Source organism: Aulonocara sp. 'chitande type north' Nkhata Bay, linkage group LG10 (assembly GCF_057382095.1).
Source record: "Aulonocara sp. 'chitande type north' Nkhata Bay isolate Kocher_YH1m ecotype deep benthic linkage group LG10, A_spYH_male_GT1.1, whole genome shotgun sequence".
In the NCBI taxonomy this organism is placed as follows: domain Eukaryota; kingdom Metazoa; phylum Chordata; class Actinopteri; order Cichliformes; family Cichlidae; genus Aulonocara; species Aulonocara sp. 'chitande type north' Nkhata Bay.
In genome coordinates this window covers 14,444,434-14,468,172 of record NC_141353.1, presented here as the reverse complement: position 1 = coordinate 14,468,172, position 23,739 = coordinate 14,444,434, and the positions used below count along the sequence as shown (strand labels likewise).

Here is a 23,739-nt window from a genome sequence, read left to right as displayed (position 1 = left end):
AATATACCTTCTCAATACCATAGTTTTTAATTTTGTACAAAAGAATAGAATGTTCCAGTTGTGAAATTTTAAAGTAACATAGTTAAATAGTTTATAAAGAACAAAGAAAAACTGAGATACAAATACAGTACTATTGCCTTAAAAGTACTGCCCAGACAATGAGCGGCTCTAGTGGAGATCTGCACTCTCTGAGTACTTCTGGTCTTTCTCTTTTATATTGAATTGTTCACAAACAATTGTTTTGTTTTTTTTTACATTTTTGATAGTTACTTGTCCTCAATAAATGGTAAGCTGCATTAACTGTTAGCTTTTGCATGTTCTCTCTCTGTTTTGTGTTTTGTTTTTTTTCTTCTTCATCTTCATCGGTGTCCTCTTGACCGAAAACATGCAAGTTTGGTTAATTGGATGGATAAGCATGGATTTTCATTAGAAGGAAAATCAATTATTCGTATCCTGCGTTAATCAAGGTAAATGCAACAGGAAAAAAGCATTTGAGTTTCAGAAATGTAGATAAAATAATTGATAATCTGTTGCTGTAGGGTTTGATTAAAACATCAAAAAGAAAACAGATTTATTGCAGGTTTGTTCGGGGAACACGTCATCATGTCATGATTTTCATCATTATCAGATGGTTAATAATTTATTTCAATAATTACGCAGAATGGTGTAATTAAGGTCAGTATCAGTAAGAAACGTGTTCAACTCGAGACAAACAAGATAAATGTCCTTCAATAACATACTGTTCTGACCAACACTTTTTTCAACTATTCTAGAAAATCCTTGTCTTTCTTTTCTCAGTAAGAACAAGCCGCCTCTTTGTAGAAGTGAATAAATAATCAGTGAAATGTCAACACAGTTTTGCTGCAGCTGGTAAACGTGCAATGAAATTTAATCTGCTGATTTGGTCTCGTCAGTACTGTTGTGTTGGTTAACAATGTAACCTTAGAGGAGGAAGGTCCTGGGTTTGATTGCAGGCTGGGGCCTTTCTATGTGGAGTTTGCACCTTCTACCTCTGACTAGATGGGTTCACTCTGGATGCTCTGGCTTCCCTCCCACAGTCCAAAGACACACTGATGGATAGAAGATTTGGTGTTGCATTCACATTGGCAAACAAAGTAATTTTTTTGGCTCTTCCACATTTTGTCATAAGCACAAGCTGGACATTTGCTATATATTTTATCACCATGTATATTCATATAAATTCAAATGCAGGCCAGAAAGTTACAAATGAAAAGAACCAACTCTTGCCCTTCCGAAGGTTTTATTGATTGCTTTTAACTCTTCTATCTAAAATGTTTCCTGTAATAATTACTTAAATCCTGTTTCTTAATAATAAATACATAAAGAATAAAAACATATTACTACAGTGTCAATACAGATTACATTGCATGTGATTTCTATACAGTTAGCTTTTCTATAATTACTGAATAAAAATCTTACCAATGCAATTAGTGCAACATATGTTTTGACAACTTTATATTTCAGCTATGTGTTATTTCACCATGCTGTACTTTTCTATATATTCTATAAATACTATAGATATTACATCATAAGTAGATAAAATATTTGCATGCAAATTCTACATAAATAATAACAATATAATATAAATTAAATACATCAACAACAGATTGTTGTACAAATGACTGATCTTAAAAATTAGAAGTATATCTGTTTTGCATCCATCTAAATTCAAAGCATTACACATCCCCCCCCTTTGGCTTCCACATAATTAGGGTCAAGGTCATTGGGCAACTTCCCCTTCTCTCCCCAGATATTCAGCTCTCCAAACACACCAGTCTCAATCATTTCCTCCTGCCAGGGTATTGGGACGTTGCCGGACGCAAAGTCATTGTAGAACTCAGCGTCCTTGTCATCCAGGACCACACCTTTGATTGTGCTGAAGGCACCCACATCATCAATATCTTTGGCATAGACCATTTTAGGATCGGGGACAAATGGTGGAGGTAGCATTCCTTTAGATGAAACACAAGAGATAAACAAATGAGCATCTTTTTGTTGCATCGTTTTCAATAGACATGTAATTAGGAAATACGTGCGCTTGTCGATGATATTTTTTCATCACCTGCTTCTAGACGTCCCCAGTTAATGTCTTTGAAAAATGGTTGATTCTTGAGCTCTGCGCACTCGTTATTTTTGAAGCCCAGTCGTTTAGTCGGGTCCTTCTCCATCAGGCCCTCGCAGATGTCTTTGCATTCTTTGCTGAATTTTGGTGTGTAAGAAACTGGATCATTTAGAATTCTGCGAGCTACCTCTTCATTCTCGACCTGAAGAAACAACATTATATACATTTTATTAGGCACAGAGAACCGTCAAGAAGGACAAGCAGGAGAAGAGAGGATGTATGTAAAGCACCTTTTCTCCTCGTACTCTAAAAGGTCCTTTGGCAGCAATCATCTCATACACCGTGACTCCCAGAGTAAAGTAGTCCACAGAGTAATCATACTGCTTCTTCTGAAGCAGCTCTGGTGCCATGAAACCTGTATTAACATGTAACACAGTTTCACACACAATAGTCCAGAAATGCAATCTACGTGTTGGTAAAGAGGTTTGAGCTGGCAGCATTAACCTGAAGGCTACACGTTTTTCTCCAATATGATAGTTTTTACCCCTCAGCCCTGAAAGGCTTATGTGGGCAGATGGGCATTCACCAAAGTTTGTGAATGCACAAACCCGAGAACAAGGGAACATAAGATTTTAAAATTGATATCAAAGGTTTATCTAAGGAGGCTGATAAGTGCAACTTTATCTTCAGGTATAACAGGAGTTAAATGACTTACCTGGAGTCCCAGCATATCCAGAAGTTGTATCTTTTCCTGGTGGAAGTTCAACAGCCAGACCCAAATCTGACAGGCGGACATGTCCTAAGTAAAAAGGCTTTGATTACAGCAGTAGCATATGGACACAAGTTTGGACATCATTTACCTACTGGTCATTTAGGGCTTTGTGATTGGGCGCTACCTGCATGTGATTTCTCTTTAGGGTTGTTTTTTTTGTTGTTTTGTTTTTTAATCTCAGGACAGGTTTGGACAGAGACTAAAAGATTTTGGCAGTGAACTGACAATATAAACAGACAAATGGAAAACAGATTAAGTGTTACAGTCTTAATTCCTTACCTGCATCATCAAGAAGTACATTTTCTGGCTTCAGATCTCTGTATACGATTCTGTGCTGATGAAGGTGTTCCAGCCCACAGATGATCTGAGCTGTATAGAAACATGCTCTCTTCTCATCAAAACCAGGATTTTTTTCATCGACGTTGTACATGTGAAACCTGCAAGAAAGGAAATAATATTGACTTTTTTTTTTTACAAACTTATTTGTCGAGATGAGGGGAGTGGATCCTTCACCCGTGTTAACTACAGGAACTAGCACGTCATAGTCTAGCAAGTCATAGTGTTTAGGTTGATGTGTGCATATTTTTGCTGTAACTGATTTTGATCTAGCACCTTAAATCACCACCATTCATGATGGTCATAACCAGGCAAAGGTCTGTCTTGGTCTGGAAGGCATAAGCCAGCGTCACAATGAACCGACTGTGAACTTTTGCAAGGATGCGCTTCTCCACAATTGCTCCCTAAAGAGAAATTAAACATTAGCAAACATGATTAACGCAACAAAACCAAGAATGTGCAATGTCAGGAGGCCCTACATCTAATGTCAAGCCAAACAGATAATTTGTATTATTTTACTTCTATAAATTAATAATAGGTTGTTATACACAGGTCCATGTAAGCCAGAGAGATTCATTGCCCTTTTTTCTCCGTATATGACATTCTGTCTTACTACTGCAGGAAACCTAAGAAGCAACAAATACTATTCATAATGGCTTTTGTACACTTCAAAGGACGCTTTGAAGGTTAACTTTCGGATTCTGATTTCTTGACACATTGCAGGTAAAGTACATAAAGCTATGTGCATGTGCAGCCTGTGCTGAGAGCAAATCAACCATTGCTGAAAACAACTGTTTAGCTGTATATGTTCATTACAACTCTGAATGCTTTCTTGAAATAATGAGCCGCTTTGTGAAGTCTTAGCATTTTACCTCATAGCCTTTGCGTTTCTTCAGCCTCTTTTTGTCTAGCTTCTTGTTCGCATACATTTTGCCTGTTGCCTTTGCCTGACAAGCAAACACTTCGCCAAAACCTCCTTTACCCAGTACCCGGAAGTCCATGAACCACTCTTCATCAAACGGCTGGCTCTCCATCCATTTTAATTGAGCAAAACGCAGGAAGTACATGCTGTTCTTAAAGCCATCCACGGCCGCTTTTTCCAAGTGCTTGAGCAGCTGTTGTTCACTCTCCTTAAATAAGTCACCACGGACATTCTTGAGGTCTTCTTTAACTCGAATGATGGCCTTTTCCTCTAGGAAAGTGCAAAAATTATTTGAAGCTGATTGATAGTATTTATTGACTATCAATTGAGCCTTCTGCAGTCTGTCCTTCTCTTGGCACACGACATATTCTTCAATGTCTTTCCACAGCTCTCCAGCATTTTTATGGGTTGCATCACTCTCCAGATATTGCTGGAAGAGACGCTTGCCGATGGGTTGCTTGACACACATGCTGTCAAAGGTGGTGTCTAGTGTTGCTTTCATGTGTTCACAATTTCTGATATGTGGGAGTTTCAGTCTGGCACGCATCTTTTTGTCACGCAGCGCAGCTGCTGAAGCTCCATCCATGCTGCCACGGGCTGACACATAGGCAGAGTTTGCCACTACAGTCTCCAAGCCACCGATGTCCATGGCTACACCTTTGTCTGGCAAATGAAACCAAAAATGTCATTAAAAGTGCTGATAATAAGATTTTACTACATTAAAGGGGTAGCTAATGAAGATCAGTCTCTTTTGTAACACTGTCTTGAAAACTCTCATATCATTCACTAGACTATATTACAATTCTGCACAATTTTAAATAAATATTCTAACAAAAAATAGAACCCATATTGCAAGTTGCAACAATGTTTAAAATACAAATAAAACAATGCAATGATTTTCATACATTCATAAACCAATATGCATTCACAATAGACCAAATAAAACATCAAATGTTTAAACTGAGAAAATGTACAGTTTAAGAAAAAAAAACTGAGGCAGATATAGATTTGATGGCACACCTCTATTGTAACGCTGTAATAGATGCAGTATGCAGTTTAGGACTGTCCTACTGAAATATGCAAGACCTTCCCCTGAAAGGACACCGTTTGGATGGAAGCATTTGTGGTGCCTTTCCACATTTTCAAGCTGTTAATTCCATAAGCACTAATGCACCCCAGACCATCAGAAGTGCTCGCCTTTAAACTGAGAGCTGAATACAAGCTGGATGGTGCCTCCCCTGTTCACTCCAGAGAATGTGACATCCATGTTTTCCAAAAGATCATTTCAAATTTAAATTTCTCTGACCACAGAACAGTTTTGCATTTTCCTTGGTCCATTTTAAATGAGCATTGGCTCAGAGAAGAAGGTTACTTTTCTGGATCATGTTCACGAATGGCTTCTTTTTTGAGTGATGGAGCTTTAACTTGAAGTGTGTTCACAGACAGTGATTTCTGAAAGTGTTTCTGAACCCAGTCAGTGGTAATGCCTTTTTTTAATGCTATGCTGCTATGGGCCTGCAGATCACAGTAATCCAATATTTGTTTTTGGCCTTGTTCCTGGCATACAGACATATCTCTAGATTTTGAATCTTCACAATTTTTCATTGAGGAACATTATTCTGAAATTGATACACAATCTGTAGTCTCTTGCAAATCTTGGAACCTATGCCCATATTTACTTCTGAAAAACTCTGCCTAAGATGTACTTTTTATATCCAATCAAGTTACTGACCTGTTGCCAGTTAACCTAATTAGTTTTTCAGTGTGCTGGAGCCTATCCCAGCAGTCATAGGGCGAGAGGCGGGGTACACCCTGGACAGGTCGCCAGTCTGTCGCAGGGCCTTTCTTCCTTTATTATTTTTTATTTAACGGCTATCATAAATGCTGATAACAGTACATCGGCGGCAGATAACTAACATCAATCAGTAATATCAGCTTGTTAATAAATTGAGCTCTAAATGCATTAGATGTATTTACTCTACAGCAGTGGCGGAGCGGGGGGGGGGGGGCTTACTGGGCTTAAGCCCGGGTTGCTTTTTCAGAAGCCCGGGGTCTTTTGGGGTGTAATTTTTTCATAGTTAGATGCCTGGCTGACAACTGTATAAAACAAAAGTTTGACCAGGTACCAAAGAAAATCATTCGTACTGTACAAATAATGTAAATATGACGGTGCATCACAAAAGATTGATATCAAACTGATCACTTGACCCATATTACGTTACTTGCTCTTCAAGTGAATCAACAAATGGCGAAATGAAAAGCCGAACAACAACAATGCTGTTTCTTTAGAAAGTCTTAGCTTACATGTGTGTTTATTTCATATTTTCAGTTGTTACCCTCCACGGCTAAATAAATCGGTTTCAGTAATGCACTGATATACAAGAATGGACATGAGGTGCTTCTTTCAAATAAATAACTCTGGTAGATGTTATTTTATATATTATGCTTTGTATGTTGTTCAGTATATTCCTATGCAAAACAAGAGAAATTTCAATATACAGCAGTATATTCACAGTTTAAACCAGATACTTACATACACTTTATGGAAAACAAAAAACATTTTTTTTACTGTACAACATCAAAAGAGAGAAACAGAGAGAGGAGAATGAGGACAGAACTGAGTGGGAACAAGAGCAGGTGAGACACACATGTTAGTCAAATGGTTGTTTACCAAAAGTATCACCGTATCATAGGTCCTCATGTATCTCGTACCAAGTGTTTCTTTTTAGGTTTGTTATTTTTCAAATTCTATATTTATTAAGTTTTGCAGGCTTGTTTGCACAACAAGGCTAAATAATTATATAAACTTTTCTCAATCTAAATAGTGGACTTTGGTAGAATTAAACAATAAGTGTAGTGCAGGTCTATGATGATTTTTAGTGCTACTATCATCTAGTTCTGTTTCTGATTCTGTCTTGGTTAAGTCCTAAGTAGTCCTGATTTTGAACTGTTGTAGTCCTGTTTTAATTCCGGATCAGTTCTGGGTCTGGTTGAATTGGTGTGTAGTCCTCGTGTCTTGATACAGCCCTGACCTTGTTCTGCCTTGCTGCTTAATTAAAAAACTACGTAGTTTAAGGTGTCCTGCACATGTGATATATATTTTCCCCTATTGAACAAAACTCAAAACAGAGCCTATTAATCTTTGTCATTTCTAACCCCCCCCCCCAATCCCAATCCCACATACATACTACCCTTTAGGGCTAAGCCCCGGGTGTATCAGATGTCTGCCTCCTTAATCTTGGTTGTTGATACAGGGGATTTACTTATGCATGACCTCCTTGCTCTTAAACAGTTCTGTTAAGTAAATGTATGTAGCTATGCATATGAGGAAGAAACCCCGATGGTGCCAATACAAACTTTTATCTGATGATTCTGTACAGCCACTGAATAATATTTCTGGCCCATTTAATTTTGAATGTAGCTCTTTCAGTGCTATTTATAATTACTTTTCAGGTTTTAATTATTTTTATGCTTCAGTGTCACCAGCACTGACTTTTTAATGTACTGCAAAAAATGTATTAACACGATAACTCAGAGACGGGAGAGGAAGTCATGACAGTATTTCAAATTTGGTCAAAAGTTGAATTGATGTTACAAATATTTGGTGCTTACCTGGTAAATTTCTTGAAACGACACAGATGTACGCCGCAACTTAGCTTGTAGAAGAAAAAAACTGGAAGAAAGTAATTTTAATGTATCATGTGACAGTTGAACAAATCTCATTAGGCTATTGTCACAATCAAAAAATGCACAATGGTTAATTAAAAAAAAGATTTTACTTTATACCTAGGTACATGATGAACTCCAACTTACCTTGTTTTAAAGCAGCAAATTAAATCAGAGCTTGAGGCCAACAAATTAAATCCAATTGAACGCCATCCAACTTATATTTTCCTACTATTTTACCTGTTTGCCTTCTATTAATTAGAATATAAGCACTAATGTACAGCTCTGGCCTGTCGGTGTCTTGAATAAACCTGCTCTCTCCTCCTCTCGTCACTGTGTGATGTGTTGGACAGGTCAGTGTTTCAGGTTAAGGTTTACTTTGCACCTGAAATCCTCCTTCCTGGTGAGGATTACACCCTGACATTATTGGAGTGAGCAACTTGGCAGAAGCCACTGGTGAGTATTGGGGTGAGCATTTCAGACTATATTGTTATTTATAACTGTCCTGTTTTCCTTGTCCAAGGTACATTTTCATATGTGAATCATACCAATGAGAATTAGTGAATAGCATCATTACAAATTTCACAACAACAACACGGTGTATTGGCAGAAGAAGCAGGCTGGAGAGAAATAAAATGGATTATCTCCTCGGGGTGTATGCGAGAGCAAAACACCGCAGCATTTGTTAATACAAACTTTGAGGAATGTTATTTCTGTATGACCTTAGCTTCATCAGTAAGCGGGATTTATACTCATTATGTATGTGAATTCAGATCTTTGCAGAAGCATTTTAATGCGCTCGAACAGGTGAGAAAGAGATTATGTGGGCACATGGCAGGTGATAGGATTTGGCAGGTTGTTGAGGAAATGGAAAAGAAGGATTTAGATCATCTACCTAAAGAGGACAGAATAAATAAATGAGTTGCTTGCACAGTGTAGCTGTTGGGAATATCGCCTTTGATTGAGCAGAAAAGTTAGTGTGTTGTAATACTATTCTTGTAATGTTGACTTAACTACACATTCACTACATTATGGGACTGCAAGCAGTTGCATTTCTTTTATTACAAAAGTATTTAATATCAATATAAAAACTGTTATCCTATTGATCTTTGTGCCAAGAACAAATAAATGCATTCAGCCTTCCAAAAGCTTAATTTTTTAATTGTTAATTTTTTGCATTATATGGGAATGGCCCTTTATCCCTTTATTTGATGAGATAAGCAGAGAGGAATTTTTACAGTTCACGATCTGATGTGGTGGCATAGTGCAGCCACCACAGCACTAGTTCTGTACGACTATATAGTGGCTCGATAAAGAAATAACAGTAATAACAGAAATTCTGGGCCTGTTTGGCTGTTTTAAGTCTCACTGTGTGCATCAAAACGCCCTCGGCACAAATCCTATTTAAAAGGGTTTGAGGTGAAACCGTTTTTACTGTCACGTCTAATCCAGCTCTGTGATGAAAAACAAACAAACCCACCGACCCAGACGGGGAGGTTAATCAAATTAGTCCAAAGACCGTGACAGTCTAGAGGATCTGACCACTATGTTTTCATCTGTGAAATCAAAGTTGATGTCACAGAAATGATAATCGTCTGGAAAAACATCCGTCTTATCCGGGTTTTATGCTCAATCTTCCATTGTCCTGTCACGAGACAATTTGATCAACTACTATATATTCAATATTCAATACTACACTAAGACCATTTAATTAATTTTGTGTTAAGATCTCATTATATTTGCAGTGCACACACTTTGGAGCTGTTAGAATATTCGTGATCCTCACGCAGCTGAGCAGTAAGTGTTCTTCATCTGATTAAACAGAGATGTGATTAAAAACAGCAGTGGAAGTCACTGTTCTATCTCACGCAGTAATCTCTAATTGAGCTCAGCGGAGCTGCCCTGGTTACCTGGTGTCTCTAACTTTAACTCAATGACACACATTTTACAGTGAGGTCAGTGTCCTTAACAGAAAGGTAAATCTGTGTTTGCTGCAAAAATTCTAAAATGTAAACATATAAGTCAAAAGAGGATTTACATCCTTTAATGTCATTAAATATGTTGCCTAAAGTGTTCACTCAGCCATCCAAATCATTGAATTCAGGAGTTCCAATCCCTTCCATCAGTCACGTAGGCGTGCAGACTGCTCCTGAAAGCATTTGTTAAAAAAAATGGGTCACTCTCAGGACCTCAGTGAATTCCAGCGGGGATACCATGACAGGATGCCACATGTCCAACAAGTCCAGTTGTAAAATTTCCTCACTACTAAATATTCCACAGTCAACTGTTAGTGGTATAACAAAGTGGATGTGATCGGCATAAACATCAACTCAGCCACAAAGTGGTAGGCCATGTAAAATCACAGTGCAGGATCAGTGAATGCTGAGGTGCATACTGTGTAGAAGTCACTAACTATCTGAAGAGTCAATCACTACAGACCTTCAAACTTTATGTAACCTTCAGATGAGCTCAAGAACAGTGCATAGAGAGCTTCATGGAGTCTGTTTCCATTAGTACCGTATTTATTTATTTATATAGCACATTTAATTACAACAGGAACGTTGACCAAAGTGCTGTACAAGAATAAAAAATACCTAGTAAAATAACCTATAATATTGATACCAAACATCAAATATGAATTAACAAATAACTCCGATGCTGTATTAAAAGCCAGTAAATACAAATTAAGATAAGATTTAAAAAGATTGACAGTAGGAGCCTGTCTGACGTGTAGGGGTAAACTATTGCACAGCTTAGGTGCTACAACTGCAAATGCTCGATCGCCCCTATGAACCAGCCTCGACCTTGGTATGGCTAAAAGCAAAAGATCTCTTGATCTAAGACATAGGTGTCAAACTCTGGCCCGCGGGCCAAATTTGGCCCGCAGCCTAATTACATTTGGCCCGCAAAGCCATAACAAATTACTATTAGAGCTGGCCTACTGGTATTATACAGCTAATATATATATATATTGTTTAGTATTAAGCTTTGCTTGTTCCATATTCACATTTTCAGCAAAACTTGTTTGAGTCCATAAGAAAAGATTCATTCTCATATCTGGAGGAATAAATATATTTCAATAAATATTAACGTTAGCCCGCGACTTTGTTCCAGTTTTGAATTTTGGCCCAATGTGTGTTTGAGTTTGACACCCCTGATCTAAGAGATCTGGTGATATAGTGAAGCAGCTATATCACCAAGCACAATGCAACGTTTCAGATGCAGTGGTGTAAAGCATGCCGCCAAAGGCCTCTAGAGCAGTGGAGATGTGTTCTCTGGAGTGATTAATCATGCTTCTTCGTCTAGCAATCTGATGGATAGGTCTGTGTTTAGCGTTTGCAATAAGAACGGTACTTGTCAGAATGCATTATGCCGAGTGTAAAGTTTGGTGGAGGGGAGATTATGGTGTAGGATTGTTTTTCAGGAGTTGGGCTCAGCCCCTTAGTTTTAGTGAAAGGAACTCTTTCACAAGACATTTTGGATAATTTCATGCTCCCAGAAAAATTCCCATAAACACACTCCTAAACCTTGTGAAAGAAAGACTTGAAGCTGTTATGCCTGCAAAGAGTGGGGCACATCTTATTAAACCCTATAGAACCTATAGATTAACAATGGGATGCCACTCAAGTTTATATGCATGTGAAGGCAGACAAGCAAGTACTTTTGGAAATATAGAGTACATTTAGAATGGATGGAAACCTTTCTTGTAGTTGTTGTTTTTTTATACTTTATTGATCCCCGTGGGGAAATTCCTCTCTGCATTTAACCTATTCACTCAGTGAAGCAGTGGGCAGCCACTGGGCGCCCAGGGAGCAGTGTGTAGGGACGGTACCTTGCTCAGGGGTACCTCAGGGTAGCTGTTCAGGGAAACAGCTTTCAGTTTGGTGTATCTGACATACTATAGTATGATAAACCTTCTGAGTTCTGAAGACATGGATATTAACCAGAGCAATGACCTTAGTTATAGACACTATTTGAAGAAGCATTAGGATAAAGTCAAAAAAGTTGGCCTGAAGTTCTTACAGATTTATTGCCAATAATATAACACATACACAAGTGTTCACAGCCTTTGCCATGATACTTAGATGTATCCTGTTTATACGGATCATCTGACAATTATTTCTACAAGCTAACTGGAGTCCACTTGTGGTAAATTCAGTTGGTTGAACATTAGTTGGTAAATGCACATACCTGTCTATATGGGGTCCTATCATTGACAGTGTATGTTAGAGCACCAACCAAGCCATGACGTCCAAGGAATTGCCTGTAGACCTCAGAGACAAGATTGTATAGAGGCCTTAATCTGGGGAACTGTATAAAAAAAAAACTGCAGCACCGAAAGTCCAAATGAGCACAGTAGCCTCTATCATCCACAAATGAAAGAAATTTGGAACCACTAGGTCTTTTTCTAGAACTGGCCTCCCAGCCAAACTGAGCAATTGAGGTAGATTGCTCTGAGATTGATTTCTGTTGTTTTAGTGTAAGACTGGGGGCTGTGGGAGCACTGCAGTTTCAAATTCCTGTGTATGACCTGAACAAATGGTTTTTAACAGTAAAGCTGACTTTGACTTTAGGAAGGACCTGTATTGGGGAGGCAACTAAGAACCTCATGGTCACTCTCACAGAGCTCCAGCATTGCTCTGTGGAGAACCTTGCAAGGCAACTGATGGACTCTCAGACCACAATAAACAAAATCTGGTCGGACGAAACAAGGATCAAATTCTTTTTCCTGGCCAATATCATCCCAGCACCACATCTCCATCTACAATGATGGTAGCATCATTCTGTGGGTATGTTTTTGTTTTTTAGCCACAGGAACTGTGAGAAAAATATCAAGGTTGGAAAAAGGAAGGGAAAAGACCACAGACTGGGTCAAAGTTAATCTTCAAACCACCTTAAACACAGAAATAATAACAAAGGAGTGACTTTGCAACCAGAGCCAAGATTTGAACCCGACTGAACATCTTTGGAGAGATCTCAAAATAGCTGTGGAACAACACTCCCCATCAAACATGATGGAGCTTGAGAGGTGTTGCACACTTGAATTAAAACGAATTGAAACCAGTGTGGCTTTGTGAGTTCGCCTTTACTGCATCTGCAAATATATACATGGACATAGCACAGCGTTACACACTTTTGCAGTCTCACATAACGCATATAGGCGCACTGCCTTATGGGTAGTGGCTGGCTTCTTTACTCCCGCTAGAGCTGCTCATTTTAGGGGATACTCCCTCTTGTGGTGTAACGGAGGAATAACTACGCTTCCTGCACTATGTCATTTTTGGAGACTGGGGCACACATTATTTTACCACAATCAAAGAAAATACAGATTTGAACAATCAGACCATTTAACTAACTACAATATTGTCACTAAAGATTATGGGGGGTGTCTTGTTTTGTCCACAATGTCTTTCTTGTCCTTACAGAGGTTCTGCAAAGAAGAATGGGAGAAACTGGCAAGCTTGTAGCATCATACTATTTAAAAAAAAAAGTAATTGATGCTTCAACAACATATTGAACAAAAAAATCTGAAATTAACTGTTAACTGTGTATTAGGTCAGTGTTTCCCAACCACCTTTCCGCGAAATGATCAGATGTGCCGTGGAAGATTATCAGGTTCCACCTTAGTACTGTAAGCAATCGGCGTGAATAATGGGCAGAACAATTACATTCTCTTCCACTAGAGGGCAGTGTAACTACCTTCTCTAATTAAATGGGTTGGCAACTTGCAGCAAAACAGAAGAAAACGAAGAATTAAAAAGTCATTCTGTGAGATGACGCAGTGCATAATAGCAATAGATAAAGTAGGAAAAAGTAGTCCGTCTGACCTGGGTCCTGGAGAAAATTCCGACCCAGATGAAGGCCCTTGCATGAGTAGTGTTCAGAAGAAAGCATAAAGGTATACTGTGGGGACAAACCGAGCCAGTTCCACTATACCTCGTGTGCGGGAAAAAATTATTACATGCTTTTTGTGACATTTTTGTTTGGTGGTGTGCCGTGTGATTGATTTTTCTAATGTGAAATATGTTGAGAAACACTGTCTTAGGTAATAGTTCTTATTTTTTCCTTTTAATTGTGGCTGGATGCAAGTAGCTCTGGTCACCTGGTCGATCCAATCTAGCGCCAGCAATCGTTGATCCAATCACGTCTGTCTATTGTGACTGTTGTTAACCGAGCACAAAGATTAAGGACCAAATTCAGTGGCTGAGCAGAGACGCGTTACATGAACTACGTAGCACGCACCAGTAGAATCTCTAACGTGAGATGTTTAGGGGCCAGAAAAAGTGTACGATGAAATTTCAAGGCAACAACATGCAACTGATGGATAGATATTTAACAAGTATGGTGGTAACTAATATGGTATTTAACAGCATTCTGTTTATATTTTTTAATGTCCATTTATTTTATTTTAATTTCACTGCGCATTTATAAATCTCCAAATGGTTGTTGTTGTGTATAAAAAAAGAATTGGTAGCACGGGTGAATATGATTTCACGGAACAGAGAAATAAAATGAAATCACGCATAAGTTGAAATTCTCTAAATACCGCAATTGGATATGTCTGCTTTGTTGCTGCCTTCAGCAGATGAGCGATTTTTCTTATTTCGTGTATCGAAATTTTGAGATTACGAGGCGCATTGAAGTACTCTTATGTCTTCTTTGTATTGTACTCAGCTGTCGTGGTTTGTACGGATAGACAGTATGTGGGAGGGGGTAGCTGCTTAGCAAAAGTCCAGTGATGTGAAGAACAAGACAGACTGGAGGCCGGTCTCAAGCGTACATCTGTCGGCCCGTCGGTGGTCACTCGGTCGGTCTGTCGCGATGGATTTCGTGCTGAGCGGAGTGGCGGCATGCGGCGCTTGTGTGTTCACCAACCCGCTGGAGGTCGTCAAAACTCGCATGCAACTTCAGGGAGAGCTAAAGAGCCGCGGATCCTACCATGTGTATTATCGCAACGTCTTCCACGCTTTTTATACTATCGGCAAAGTGGAAGGACTAGTGGGATTACAGAAAGGATTAGTACCCGGGCTATGCTATCAGTTTTTTATGAATGGAGTCAGGCTCGGGTCGTACGCCATCATAGAGTCCTCGGGTTACATCCACACCAATGGAAGGGTCAACGCTGTCAAAACCACAGTAGCAGGGGCTATGGCTGGAGTGGTGGGAGCTGTGATGGGCAGCCCCATATACTTGGTCAGTAGCTGGCTTTGCCCACTTGCCTTGTGAAAAGTTATTCAGGCGTGACCTTAAAGTGAACTGTGACTTTCACCTGTGGTCAATGATAAACTTAAATTGTCTCCACTGACAGGTGAAGACTCACCTGCAGAGTCAGGCCACCTCCTCTATCGCTGTTGGTCATCAGTACAAGCACCAGGTAACCTGAGAAAGTGAATGTGCGAATATGAGTGGGAGGCATCAACAGTGTCCTAAAATGCTGCTCGTCTTCACCACAGGGGATGACCCACGCCCTGGTTGCCATCTACAGAAATCATGGCATTCTGGGACTGTGGAGGGGCTCTAGCGCTGCAGTGCCGAGGGTCAGCGTGGGGTCGGCCGCTCAGCTGTCCACCTTCTCCTCCTCCAAGGAGCTCGTCATTGACCTGCAGGTTGGTGTGTGGCTCATTTGCTTTTGACATGAAAATGAGGTAGAAGGCGGCTCACAGAGGGAGTTTTGTTTCTTCACTACTCCACCATGTGTGCATATTTTCCATATGTCCACACTGTTTAAAATAAACATGACTGTTTTTTAGAGTCTGCTTGTATAGTGAGTGTCGGTTGGGTAACACATCTGAACACTCCTTATTTACATTCTTGTCTAATTACAAGACCAAAACAGTACTAGAGGCTTGAGAAGGTGATTTACAGTCAGTAGCTGTTTACAGGCTCCTAAAGCGCCCGCTGTAACACTGACAAAGCGCTCTGTATTCCACTCCCCTGGAATGGAAATTCGACACCTTTTATTGGCCCCCTGTTGAAAACACAAGGCTTGCGTAACTAGAGCATCAGTCTGCATGATGTAAATCAGTGACCCAGCTCTAGTTTTAAAAAAAAGAGTTCCTTAATAAGAAATTCCCAAAAATTTTTATTAGCAAAAATCCTTACATTTGTGTATACTTTTAATTTACTACTTCCTTGATTTGGCTGACTTACTTTACGCTGTCCCAACTGGTTGGTTGTGTGAGTAAGAATGGAGGTGGACTTGAACATACCTCCCATCATCTCAGCCATTACCTCATGCATAATTAGCTTTATTAAACCAAAGAAGAAGAACTTTGTATTTAGAATAGAAAAGAATAAAATTGCCCTTTGTTGTCATTGTACGTGTACAGCAAAATTGTGGGTGGTCCACACTAACTGTGCCAGAATAAAATAACTAAAAATGGAAAAAATTGGTAAAAAGTATAAAATCAAGAGCGATAGCTGAACTTCTATGACAGTCCGGACTATGACTAATTTGGGTGTTATTGTGGTCATTGGGCAATATATTGTCTTTCTTTCCTGTCCTCGTCAGTGAGTCGTGCTTTCCGTCTTTCACAGTGTGCTTCATAAGGATGGACAAATTGGCTAATGATTTCAAACAGATGGTGGGAACTGAAGCGGTGCATGCGGTTTTGGATTTGTCAAAAAATAGAAGAGACAAAATTATTGCCGTAGAGTTAAAAAAAAAAATGCTGACATGCTAGATTTTGAGTCAGGACATTGCAAGGTGTTGTGCAAAGCTCCCTCCATCATATGGGTTGTGCTACAGCCGGGCTGACACTATGCATTGACAGCTCTCTCTTCCATCATCATCAAATACCAAATAAGGGGATATCTTTGGGGAGTCCAGAAATTTCAGCTTGAAACATCAAATAGTTTCTAGATATTTGTTTAAAGGGTGTGCTTAAATATGGGACTGTAATAGCTTTATTATATTGGATGGTAAGAAAGACAAGTGAAAATGTCAGGCTTTTGTCTTTAACTGTTTTTGAGAAACTCGTGTTAAAGATTGCCTCGGATTTCAAAGTGTGACAAAACTTTGAAATGTATCGACGGATGATTTTTAAATAACAATATGTGTTAAACAAATAAAATTTCATATATCCAAACGTTGGGCTGTATTAGCAGGTGAATCGGAAGGTGCACGGTAACTTGAGATGGAATGACCTCGATAATAATAGAGCCTCCTTCCTCTGGTTCGCTGCACGTAACCGTGCAATTATGAGGAGTTAAAATTAGAAGTGGCTGCACACATGCTGCTATCTTGATAATGACTTATTCCTCTACTTCTACTGCAACCGCAGGCCCACGTGTGCACGCTCTCTAAACCTGTCCATCCTGTAATATTATTTTCTTCTGTTGCCAAGGTGTTTCCAGCGAACAGCTGGCTGGTGGCCCTCAGCGCCGGCATGATCAGTAGTGTGGTGGTGGTGCTGGCTATGACTCCTTTTGATGTGGTGAGCACGCGGCTCTACAACCAGCCCGTGGATCATTTGGGCAAGGTGAGCACAGGGGCCAGACTGGGGAAGTATGAAGTGAAGGGAAGATCCTAGCTCACGGCGTGGTTGATATGTTTTCATTGTATTCATCCTCTGTGAATCCCTCATTGTGTCATCTCCCATTTGTGTGGGAGAAATTGTTGGTCACTTGGCTCCAGATTTAGACAAGAAAGATTGCTTGAACAAAAATACAAGGTGGGTGTAGAACAAGAACAATCACTCTCTTGTTTTTTAGGGTCAGCTCTATAAAGGATTTACTGACTGCTTTTCCAAAACCCTGAAGAAGGAGGGATTGACGGGGCTTTACAAAGGCCTGGGAGCGTCTTATTTCCGACTCGGTCCACACACCATTCTTTCGTTGTTTTTCTGGGATGAACTGCGCAAATTCTACCAGCCGTTCAGATAACACCCGGGACAAAGACACTGGAAAATGGGTAACTCATTATGTTCTTAGTGCAGAAGGTTAAATGAATCGTCGTTTAATGAGTTTATGATTATCCGGTGGATGGAAACACCTGAAGGTGTTCTAGAGCAAAGGTAATGTTTTACACTCCAGTTAAAAAAACACTTTAGAGTCAAATGTGTCAAGAATGAAGGTGAAAATGTTAAATTATTGAGCTGCTGAAGGATATATTAACTGCACTTGTCACATAGAACCATACAGTATGCTGTATGTCCTCCAGAGGAAATTCAACACTGTACCTTTTCTCTAGCTCTTAAACTCCTGCGTACTGAGGATACGAGGTCAATGTCCTATTTTTATTCTGTGTGTCTGGGAATTAGGAAAATCTGATCGTGATACAAATTCCCTGCAGCAGCATTGTGCTTAATCATTTTGGCCTTTAGCAATTTCCGTCAAGCAACTTTGCCTTTGACTCATTAAAGCCAATGAGAACCAGTTGAAAACCAGCTGACTCACCAGTGTAGTCAGCTGGTTGCAAAACCAAAACTTCTTTAAACTTTTTTTAGGTCTATGTGGAGTTTCCTAAACTTTCTAAAGACTGCAAACATGCCAGGCTCAAGTTTTGTGAACTGTATATAATTGAGCTTTGAGTTTGAGTAGGTCAAATGCATCCTAAAATATAGTTACTGTCAAACAGTATGTGGAGAAAAATGTTTCCCAGCCTTACAAAAGGATAAATATGTAACTTGGTTAAAGGCAACTCTAGGACAAAGGCTTTGTTTCAAAATGACTTCTGCAGTAGACAGATTTCCTCTTTAGGTGAAGAAAGAAAACTCCACTAACATGAAATATTTTAGGCCTCATAAACCAAAGCGAGTATCCAGTGGATCTGCCAAAAAAAAGGATGTGAAAGCCAATGCTCTCCCTAAGCATGTGGTACTGTATAATAGCAGGAGCCGTTACTCTTAATATACACATCAAAGCGGCTCCCTCCATTAAATTAGACAAACAACAATAACAACAAAAAAAACTGCACATTTTTCATTGCCATACATGACACATTTCATAAAAAGTATTGTGTTTAAACACTGATGGAGACTGGCCCCTTTTTTCTAAATGTAAATGGATTTATTGGAGTTTTATTCTATAACTGCACTGGTACATTTGTTGAGTGTGCAAGCGCGGGTTAAAGTATTTCACTGTCATATTAATTTATTTGTGACGTTGACAAAACATTCAATTAATTATTGCCCATGAGTTAGAAACCTTACTGCTGCTCTGCTAAAATGTCTTGGTTAATAAGCAAAAATCTGTTGGTGAAGCTAGTTGGTGAATAGTGTGCCTTAATAAACCTTTAGGAATAAAAGCGGTCTATTTTAATATGTTACAGACGTGACGTTTATCAGCTCGTCCACTGACTCCATCTGCTTGAGTTTTGGTTCTATGAAGTGTTCATAATTGAGCCCAACAGTCAGATTGCCATGAAATGGAAACTGTTGGTAACATTTTGAAGTTCCACAAAACTTTGTGGATTTTGATGCTTTCTTAATAAGTGTAGGATGCCCATGATTTTATTTATATGAGCATTATTAGTTATTCCCGACCACCTTTGAATGCAACAGCACAATGTGACATGTAACAAATGTACTGTAGCTCTACGAATAGAGTTCCCTGAAGTTTGTGACAGAAGGCAGGAAACTGTTATTTAAGTTTATTAAATATTATGAAGTTTTGAACTTCAAAAGAATTGAGTTTTGGCAATTTTTCTGTTTTTAAATGTGTTTTTCTTGATATAATTATGCTCATTTGTTCTTTGTATATGGTTCCTTATGGAGTTTTTTTTTTTTTTTTTTTTTTTTTTTTTTGTAAGGGAACATGATTTTTTTAATTTTTATTTTAATTGTTAAGGTGGTATTGATAGTAGAGATGGACCGATCCGATATTACGTATCGGTATCGGTCCGATACTGACCTAAATTACTGGATCGGATATCGGAGAAAAATAAAAAATGTAATCCGATCCATTAAATATCACGAAAGCACCTCACAAAACTTGCAACACGCCGTAACTCACCTCAGAACGTTAGCACGTCTGAGCAGTATGCCTCACGTGATAGAGCGGCTGTGGCATGCGGGACCTGTCGGTGGTCTGGATAGCATTTGGAGCTTCGCTAGCAACCCGGCATTTCATCTCCGACAAAGTTATCCCCGAGAGAAGTAAAGCAAGTGTGTAAGTCCATCTCTGAATGTTTGTAAAGCATTCCTGCGTTAAGCTTAACAAACGATATATGGAGCGACTGCCTCTTCTTGCTGCTACTTCAATCATGAAACTGCTTAACGATCAGCTGATCAGCTTTTCTGTCGTGAGTCCGTGTCTCTAGTTTGTTTTTGGCCCACTTTGCACCAGAAAGAGGAAACCAGCGGCTGAACAACAGAAGCACGTTTAAGCTTGATCAGCTGTTGTTAGAATGTATTTAATATTACTTTCTACTCAAGGATCTTTTTCTACTTAGCTGACGCTGGTAACTGTGCAGGGGCGGATCTAGCAAAGTTTAGCCAGGGGGGCCGATAGGGCATTAACAGGGAAAAGGGGGCACAAAGACATACTTTTCTTTCTTATTCTCATTTAAAATGTCAAGCTTTTAATAAATAATTATCTGACACCCAAAGTTTTAATTTGATGTAAAATGTATAGAAGTCCATTACTGTATATAGTGACTATTAAGTCTAATATATATACCCTAGTAAGCTATAGTACTTTTTCCTTTGGGAAGGTACCATCTGTGCAGTCTGCAATTTTGTTGAAGAAAGATGTTGAATCTATTTAATATTTCTTGAAAAATAATTGATTTCTGTGCATTTTTTTTTTCACACTGCATCAAATTAAGGTTGATTACGTCGATTAAGCATCATGAGGTGGAGCGTGAGGGGTGGTTCCCTATTTTTTATTTATTTATGTTTGTTGTTGCTGGGAGTTGGAACCCTATTAGTTAGGTTGCTTAATATTTATGCTAAGTACTCTTTAAAATACCAGAATAGGGAGGATGGTGTAGGTTTAAGTTTATTAGATTGATCAGTATTGCTGAACTATGAAACATTTTTTTTGCATACAGGTATAACAGAATAGCTTTAGTGTAGTTGTTGTTTTAAACTTGAGTATGAACTTATACAAAATGCAGCAAGATATTTAAAAAACAGTTTTGTTGATTAAAAAACACTATATCGGATTCATATCGGTATCGGCAGATATCCAAATTTATGATATCGGTATCGGTATTGGACATAAAAAAGTGGTATCGTGCCATCTCTAATTGATAGGTGTACTAGGCAGCAGTGCGGCATATCCAAATACTGATGGAACAATTTTAGGGTGGATCAAAATATAATGGTGCTGTGGTCTTTGCATGGAGCCCAAAGGGAACATGGATTCTTCCACATCTGTCACTTCAGTGGTTTCATGAGACTTCTGTCAAACAAAAGTTGTGCCAAAAGTTGTGCCAAAAGTTGTGTCATTAACAATTACCAATCCAGCTCGATTTTATTACACCGCAGTTCAATACCTTAGCTTTTAGTTATGATAAAGTCAGATTACAGCAAACTGAGCTGTTTGAATGCAAACCTGTATTTGGACTTTTCTCTACAGTCTCAGTAAATAGAAAGATTAGTTGATAGTTTTAGGAAAAAAAACTTTAGAATTGATACAGAGGCCTTGGAAAGGGAGCGATTTGATGCTCAAACACTATAAATGCAAAAAAAACGTATATGTATCAACACTTTTGTTTGGAAATCTTTCAGCTCATTTCTCTGTGTCTCTATTATACGATATTTGCCAAAGTTTAAACCTCATGACAGTTCTAAAAGTTATGTGTTATCGGTCATTTCATGGAGCAGCTTGGTTCAATTTCATGAATGTTAGAAAATAATTTTCCAACATGGTTTTTTGATATGTGGAATGGAAGTGAAGAGCAAATAAACTCAGACTTTTATTGTCCAACAGTGTGGTGGTTACTTACTTTGTTCAACAGTGTTGAAAATGTAAAATTTCCTGTGTGTTATTCTCAAACTTTACTGCATATGTCTTGTAGTACATTTATGTCATTTTCAAGATTTCCCACCATTGAGCAGCAGCAGCAGCTAGCTGGAGTTTCTTTTCCTTAAAAGAGATTAACTCACCGCTACATTGAAGAACTGGTAAAGTGATGAAGTTTCCCATCAGCTGGTAGAGAACAGAAAGTGCTGGACAAAATTTCTTAAATGACAATATCGCTCTGCTTGGCAGGTGACTTAAGAGGACTTATGAAGAAGTATGCTAACGTTTTCTAATTGGTAATGTTACAGTAGTTATTACTGGATATTTTTTTCTGCGTGACTTTCTTTGTGCATGACTGGATGTTAGTTGCACCTCCAACTGGAAGTTAAGGTTAACCTTTCTGTGAATGCCTGATATCATAGTTATGAAAATCACCTGTGTCAACCTGCAACGTGACTCCTACTGCAGGAAGTAGAGATAATTATGTGTACACATATGAAAAGGGCCTTTGGCATAAGGATGACTGAAGGTGGCGTGTCTTTAATACTGTACACTTTTACAAAAAATGACTGAGAAAAACAGTTGACCAATATTTCACAGTTACACAATACTGTGCAAAAGTTCATGACAACCCTTATTTCTTCATATTTTGCTAGTGAAAATCAGGAACTCGCATGAAAATCCAGTGTAAAAAGCAAAAATAGAGTTAGTACAATTCTAACCTCGTCCATACATATTGATGATCTGAACTAAATAGAATATCGAATTTGATTTCATCTCTTCATAAGACCTGCTGCCACTGATTTTTAGTCCAGTCCTTGTGTAGTTTCGGATACTTATCACATGCAGAACTGAAAATGTAATCTACATGATACAGTGCCTATGCAATAAAATGAATATAGCAGAAACATCCTGCCCTCTGAAAGATCGAATTAATGAACACAGATGTTCGATCAAAAGGCTTGATCTAACCAGCCCTGTTGCAAGACACTTCAATGATAAACATCCAAATTCACCATTATTGTTTCTATGCATTGAAGCCATTAAACTAAACCAAAGAGGTGGTAATATTAACTTTAGCCAGAAAAAAAGCATTTTGGATATTCCGCTTTAAGAGTCTGCACCCCAGAGGTATGAATGAGGATTTTTCTATCAATGAGTTTTTGTGAACTGAACCTTTTTTGTTTTTATTCTAATTTTATCGGTTAAATTATTCTCGCATGGGTAATGTTTATTTAATTAATTTTATTTATTTTTTCAGCCAAAGGAGGAGCATTCTAGACATCTCATCTTAACTCTACATTTTAGAGATTTTACATTTTAGAGACATAAACTAGGACCTTTTAACAAATGTGTTCCTATGGGATGATGTCCTCTTGTTTTTTAATTCAACTGCTAGATGAACCTCTTTTTATTATTAAATACTGCCTTGTCCCTTTTTTTTGTGTATTCATAGTATTCTTCTTATGTATTTCACACATGTGTTATTTTGAGACAGGTGGGGATTATGTCTCCTCCCCTCCTCATCATTAATGATCTAGTCCAGTATTTACTTTTGCGTGACTTAACCAATTAATCATTACCTACCTGTTATATGTCATCTGATCTATCTATGAAGTTTTGATTGGTTAATTTTAATTTTTTTCTTTTTCCTATCTTGTATTTAAGCAATTTTCTACAATGTTTTACTATGACCCTGATGAAGGCCACAAGCCGAAACGCGTTGGTCAGTTATTAAAGTTGTTCATCTTCCCTTAAGTCTTGCTGGAGTTCCTGCATTGTGAATTCTTTCATCCTCTCCATGCACCTTGGAAGTAGGTGAAGTTGTGCCAGAAATTTTTGCTGTAGTTTCAGATACCTCAGCCAAACGAAAGTCTTCCTATAAAAAAGGGATGAGTGGCTCATGTGTTCAATTTGCACTACATTTAAATCCATACTGAAATAAGGAACCTCATAAATTATAGTTATTAAATTGTTTATATAATAGGTTTTTGTGTTCTGTTGTAAAATAGTAAAGTTAGGAAATAACTACCTGAACAAAAACAAACA

The 23,739-nt window shown here is 38.5% G+C and overlaps 2 protein-coding genes across 3 annotated transcripts; one reads left to right on the top strand and one right to left on the bottom strand.

Annotated features, from left to right (window-relative positions):
- Positions 1-1,226: 1,226 nt before the first annotated feature.
- grk1b (G protein-coupled receptor kinase 1 b) lies at positions 1,227-8,141 on the bottom strand. Its single transcript, XM_086308450.1, has 9 exons — positions 7,927-8,141; positions 7,726-7,786; positions 4,064-4,776; positions 3,468-3,595; positions 3,135-3,292; positions 2,799-2,882; positions 2,374-2,498; positions 2,084-2,285; positions 1,227-1,973 (listed from the first exon to the last, which is right to left on the bottom strand). Exons 3-9 carry the CDS (start codon positions 4,760-4,762, stop codon positions 1,690-1,692), a joined length of 1,680 nt encoding a protein of 559 aa, XP_086164576.1. The 5' UTR covers positions 4,763-4,776; positions 7,726-7,786; positions 7,927-8,141; the 3' UTR covers positions 1,227-1,689.
- A 6,308-nt stretch (positions 8,142-14,449) lies between these two features.
- slc25a35 (solute carrier family 25 member 35) lies at positions 14,450-23,130 on the top strand. 2 transcript variants are annotated; one of them, XM_086308449.1, is made up of 6 exons: positions 14,450-14,973; positions 15,089-15,154; positions 15,234-15,386; positions 17,127-17,261; positions 17,494-17,692; positions 19,052-23,130. In XM_086308449.1, the coding sequence occupies exons 1-5, from the start codon at positions 14,602-14,604 to the stop codon at positions 17,662-17,664; spliced, it is 897 nt and encodes a 298-aa protein (XP_086164575.1). In that variant the 5' UTR covers positions 14,450-14,601; the 3' UTR covers positions 17,665-17,692; positions 19,052-23,130. The 2 variants fall into 2 exon arrangements, with proteins under 2 accessions (XP_086164575.1, XP_086164574.1); XM_086308448.1 differs by having other exon boundaries at positions 17,494-23,130.
- The last annotated feature ends 609 nt before the right edge of the window (positions 23,131-23,739 follow it).

Excerpts from the sequence above, each read along its gene's own strand:
- grk1b (XM_086308450.1), bottom strand. The coding sequence starts at position 4,762 with ATGGACATCGGTGGCTTGGAGACTGTAGTGGCAAACTCTGCCTATGTG. Across the intron at positions 3,293-3,467 it reads ATGAATGGTGGTGATTTAAG|GTTTCACATGTACAACGTCG; the intron begins GTGCTAGATCAA and ends CCTTTCTTGCAG. Across the intron at positions 2,883-3,134 it reads TGTACTTCTTGATGATGCAG|GACATGTCCGCCTGTCAGAT; the intron begins GTAAGGAATTAA and ends CTTTTTACTTAG.
- slc25a35 (XM_086308449.1), top strand. The coding sequence starts at position 14,602 with ATGGATTTCGTGCTGAGCGGAGTGGCGGCATGCGGCGCTTGTGTGTTC. Across the intron at positions 15,155-15,233 it reads GTCATCAGTACAAGCACCAG|GGGATGACCCACGCCCTGGT; the intron begins GTAACCTGAGAA and ends TCTTCACCACAG. Across the intron at positions 15,387-17,126 it reads AGCTCGTCATTGACCTGCAG|GTGTTTCCAGCGAACAGCTG; the intron begins GTTGGTGTGTGG and ends TCTGTTGCCAAG.